The 5031-nt window shown below is 36.7% G+C and overlaps 1 protein-coding gene and 1 long non-coding RNA gene across 6 annotated transcripts; both read left to right on the top strand.

The window, feature by feature from the left end:
* The first annotated feature begins 620 nt into the window (after positions 1–620).
* LOC149969060 (uncharacterized) lies at positions 621–1396 on the top strand. 5 transcript variants are annotated; one of them, XM_090174269.1, is made up of 4 exons: positions 621–682; positions 743–1008; positions 1089–1157; positions 1218–1396. In XM_090174269.1, the coding sequence occupies exons 2-4, from the start codon at positions 819–821 to the stop codon at positions 1268–1270; spliced, it is 312 nt and encodes a 103-aa protein (XP_090030395.1). In that variant the 5' UTR covers positions 621–682; positions 743–818; the 3' UTR covers positions 1271–1396. The 5 variants fall into 5 exon arrangements, 3 of the variants coding, with proteins under 3 accessions (XP_090030395.1, XP_090030396.1, XP_090030394.1); XM_090174270.1 differs by having other exon boundaries at positions 656–1008; positions 1218–1246; positions 1301–1396; XR_016480753.1 differs by having other exon boundaries at positions 656–1008; positions 1079–1246; positions 1301–1396.
* Positions 1397–1999: 603 nt separating this feature from the next.
* LOC149969059 (uncharacterized) lies at positions 2000–3003 on the top strand. Its single transcript, XR_016480751.1, has 4 exons — positions 2000–2142; positions 2218–2286; positions 2351–2507; positions 2833–3003. It is a non-coding gene; the product is annotated as an uncharacterized LOC149969059 (long non-coding RNA).
* Positions 3004–5031: the final 2028 nt, after the last annotated feature.

Raw genomic sequence — 5031 nt, 5'->3', positions numbered from 1 at the left:
AACATGGAGACTAGTTTTTACCCCACTTTTTTCCCTACGCGGCCACTTCCCACGAACCTCTACTTTTGGTGAAACGATCACTTTGACTCCGCCTGCCTTTTGGTACCACATGCTGACTCCGCCCCCCATATTTACCCCCTGTTACCTAACATACTCTCGCTCCTTTTGTATTTTCTCCCCCAAAAACGTGCCGGACCAGTTTTTCGACCAGTTTTCCGGACTCCTGGGACCAATTTACCTATACTCCGTACATTGTTTACCCCCATTTCACCACCATTTTCATTTCTTAAGCCAAGCCCATCCTACTTTTAAGTACACGCCCCTTATTACCACCCGCCACTTTTCCATCCTTCAATTGTCCCCGCCCACCATTTTCCTACCTAGTCCCACGTAAATTAACATAGGGACCAGTTTTTACCCCTATTTCCCCTACGTTGCCACCTCCCACGTACTTCCCCTTTAAGGGGCACGCTCACTTTGGCTCCGCCTACCTTTTGGTTTCGCCATTTCTATTTTAATTTTGATATAAAAGATTAGTTTATTTATTTTCGGAAATAATCGGCTTATTTCTCGCCCGTTTTTCGTCTGATTTACGTCCGCTTCTCGTATCGTCTGCTTCGAAAACTTTACCATAAAAATGACGTTACGAGTCTGGTTTGGCCTGAAAAAATAACAAATCGTGGTATTTAAAGATAAGAATTATCTCCTAAGCTCTATTTATAACGCTTGAAGACTGTTTCAGCCTTCGGAATAATCCGCCACTGAACAAAACAACGGCCGGCTAGCTACGAAATTCCCCGTGGATTTGTAGCTTCTCCATGGACAAGTTTGGATCCCAGCGGGTTGAAGGATTGCCTATGACAGAGCTGAATAATTCGTTAACGTTTCTCATAGAGGTTAATTTCCCTTTATTGAATCAACGGAAGATGTTGATTGATCCGTGGAAAAACAGGACTTTACATTTCGACGTATCTAAACCGCCAATGACTGTCAGTCCTCCGTGGAGAGGTAAATATGACCCTTCTGTGATTAAAATAACCAATTCAACTTGGTTTCTCATTTCTCATGGCCTTTTTAGTCGTTTATAGATCGCTGGGGTAAGAACTGTTTACAACGGGGAAAAACACCGCCGTTGTTGATTAAGTGGAGAAATTTGAGTATGTAGTTAGCTTTCTGAGTTCCCAAAACCGCCCATTACCCTGTTGGCTACCTCGTAGAAAATGCCTGGATTGAAGCCTGGTCCGAAGTAAGCCTGGCGGAAAATGGGTAAAATAGTCCAGGAAACTGATATATCAAATAGTTAAAGTAGAAAACGTCGAAAAAATCAAGTGAAATCAACTTTGTGTTCCTTACCGCAAGAAGTGGAGTCTGAGACGGGCCAAGAACTGCCACCCGCTGTAGAGACTACTCCGCAACTTCCAGTTTTACAGGCTGCGGCGTCGGGCCAAACCCCACGTATAATTTGATGTTCAAATATATTTAAAGCTATAACAATTTATAATTATATATTTAGGAAATAATTTGAATTTGAACTCGAATGGAGATTTTTTGAAAGAAACTAGCGCTACTCAAAATACTCCGAAAAGAGGAAAAATATCTGCCCACGAATCTGCTGACGAAAATTCTACGTTAGAAATCGGTAACTGTAAACTCACTATTTAAAAATAAACTTTTACTAATAGGTTTTTATTATTTTCTAAACGTAGATGATGGCGATGGAGATGCCTTATTTGCGCAAAATGATTTTAGGGACAACGAAAGCGTCGTAAATGCTTATTACGAGAGTGATGGTAATATATATCCCTTAAAATATTTGTTGATTTTAAAAATTGTGTATTAGAAATAATTATTGTTTAATCAAATGTTTCGGATTATGTTTAAGATACCTTTTCTGTTGGTTCAAAAAGGACCAAAAATAGTTAAGTTATATATTTTTTACATGTACGTAATTTTTCTAATTTCAAATTATGATATTTAGAACGTGACCTAAAAACGAAAGATAATTAAAATTCAAAGTGTTCAAATGGACTTGCGAGTACATCTATATCAAATAATGAAAATATTTAACCATGTTTATGAAACACTTTTCTACTCCTATTCGAAATGCTAACAGTTCAAAATCCTGTAGTGTTTCTAACGGAAGTAAGAGCGAATATTATTAAGAGGATTATTATTTTGATATAATTGATTTATTTATTAATGTACCCGCTGTTGAAGGTTCGTGTAAAGACAGAAAAGGGATAAGCGAAGAGCCCAGTTAAACGGGAAAGATACAAATTAGCGAAGGTAATATTTAATTGGCCAATATAAATATTATTCGTAGTAATAATTGATTTTTCTCTTTTTAAAGCGTGGTATCGCGCTGTTACCAGAAATCAAGAAATATTAAAATGAAATCAACGCCATATCCTTGAAACGCTTGAGAGTATTTTAAAAAATACTCAAAAAGATGGGCTGAAAAGGGAAAAGGCCACTTATTAATTTTAGGCTCGTGAAAGCAATTATTGGTAAGTGTTTAATTAAAAATTTATATGTTTTAGGTTCTCACGTATTTCATTTTATAATTAAATAAAATTTCTTGAGATTGAAGAACTAGAAGCGTGAATTTCATTTTCTTAAAGGGAATATAACCTCAGGTATTTGGTGTGGAACACCGACGTTTGAAGCTCTGGCCGCTCTTGCCTATGGCTTTAAAAATGTTTGGCGCCACTGTACAGGGTAATTTGAAAAATTGATGGGGTCTTCCGTAAATATTGCTTTGCAGGTTATATTCCCTTTAAAGAGCGTTTATAAATAAATTTAAAACTAATATATATTTTTAACTTTTTAAAGATACTACAGTTGCGGAGTTGGAAAAAATTGTCAAATGTTGGATTGCACACGCAACAGACGGAATAAAATCAAAGGAAGCTACAGCGGCCAAAAAAAGAATTTAATAACATTAGAAAAAATCAAAACATTTGAACGAAAAATTAAAACTTTTAATGTGAAAACGAAAGTAAAACTGGTTGAATAAAAAAATTTAGTTTTCAAACCTGTTTTGATAAGTTTATTTTATATTAGCAATTTCAAATTAATAAAATTATTTATTTTAAATATTATAAATATCCACTGGATATTCAAAATCGTTCGATAGATATTCGGTGAACATTTCCTAGTGGTCCTTTCTGTAAAATTTTAATAGGTTTTGATGTCCATTGAATATCTTTTGACTTTGGTTTAATGTCCATGGCCCTAATTTATGAAGCGGTAGTTTATTTAGTCAAAGATATTTAGACTAAAGATTTCCTGGTTAAACCGAAGCCATAAACTTATAAAAACCCTTTAAAATAGCTTACTATTTTAAAAAAAAATTAGCACCCAATTTCTGTTCCAGACTGTTTGCGCTACACGATTATTTGTGGATTTTTTCATAAAAAAAGCTAAAATTCTACATATTTAATATCTAGCAGTTAAAACTAAAGATTTCCTGGTTAAACTGAAGCCATGGAGTTATAAAACCCCTTGAGACTAGCTTACTATATTTAAAAATATAAATAAGCTCGAAACTCGAACTCAGAAAACAAATTATATAACCAAAAGTACATGAATTCACGACCTTGAGTGAGTAGTTGACCACGTTTTTGAGGGCCACTAAAAAGGGTAAGTAGCCTCCGAGAAGGCGCTAGTTTGGACTAATCCGAATGATTTTCGTTCCCTCTTTCCATTGCCGAGGTTCGTTTCGCGCCACATTGAGAATTTCAAAAGTTAAGAGCGAATTAAATTTGAACAGCGCCGACAAGCGGCGTAATTAGTCCCAACTCGCGTTTTATCAGCTGCAAACGATTCTACGAGTAATTTCCTTTCTAACGGTAGCTCGCGCCTGTGTCTGGGCCATCGCGTTTTCCGGCAATGCAAGATTTAATAACGAACTCAAGAATTCACGACCTTGAGTTAGGAAACTCCGAGAAGGCGCTAGTTTGGACTAATCCGAATGATTTTCGTTCCCTCTTTCCATTGCCGAGGTCCGTTTCGCGCCACATTGAGAATTAAAAAAGTTTACAACCTTTTCCTGTTTTTTAATTCTAGCACTTAAAACTAAAGATTTCCTGGTTAAACCGAAGCCACGGAGTTATAAAAACCCTTGAGAATAGCTTACTATATTTAAATATATAAATAAGCTCGAAACTCTCACTCAGAAGACAAATTATATAACCAAAAGTAAATGAATTCACGACCTTGAGTGAGTAGGTGACCACGTTTTTGAGGGCCACTAAAAAAGGGTAAGTAGCCTCCGAGAAGGCGCTAGTTTGGACGAATCCGAATGATTTTCGTTCCCTCTTTCCATTGCCGAGGTCCGTTTCGCGCCACATTGAGAATTAAAAAAGTTTACAACCTTTTCCTGTTTTTTAATTCTAGCACTTAAAACTAAAGATTTCCTGGTTAAACCGAAGCCACGGAGTTATAAAAACCCTTGAGAATAGCTTACTATATTTAAATATATAAATAAGCTCGAAACTCGTACTCAGAAGACAAATTATATAACCAAAAGTAAATGAATTCACGACCTTGAGTGAGTAGGCGACCACGTTTTTGAGGGCCACTAAAAAAGGGTAAGTAGCCTCCGAGAAGGCGCTAGTTTGGACGAATCCGAATGATTTTCGTTCCCTCTTTCCATTGCCGAGGTTCGTTTTGCGCCATGTTGAGAATTTAAAAAGTTAAGAGCGAATGCAATTTGAACAGCGCCGACAAGCGGCGTTAATCGTTCCAACTCCCGTTTTATCAACCAGAAACGATTCTACGAGTAATTTCCTTTCGAACAGAAGCTCGCGCCTGTTTTTTTAAATGAGGTTATAATTTAGCATGAACGTTCAAATTAGAAATAAATAAGTGGTCAGCGTGCTATCGCCATTGGCCGAACTATCTTAGGGTTCAAAGTCGCCTCTCATTGGGCGTCCGAACATAATGCCGGATTTTAAAAAAATCGCGTTGCCGGCGTAGGGGCGTAGTTTAAGTTCTCCGAAGTAACTATGTTCTAAAACAATTTAATAT

The sequence above is a fragment of the Leiobunum rupestre genome, chromosome 1 (assembly GCF_980474605.1).
Source record: "Leiobunum rupestre chromosome 1, qqLeiRupe1.1.hap1, whole genome shotgun sequence".
NCBI classification, from domain to species: domain Eukaryota; kingdom Metazoa; phylum Arthropoda; class Arachnida; order Opiliones; family Sclerosomatidae; genus Leiobunum; species Leiobunum rupestre.
The sequence above is the reverse complement of the archived record's forward strand: the minus strand, read 5'-3'. Positions and strand labels throughout refer to the sequence as shown.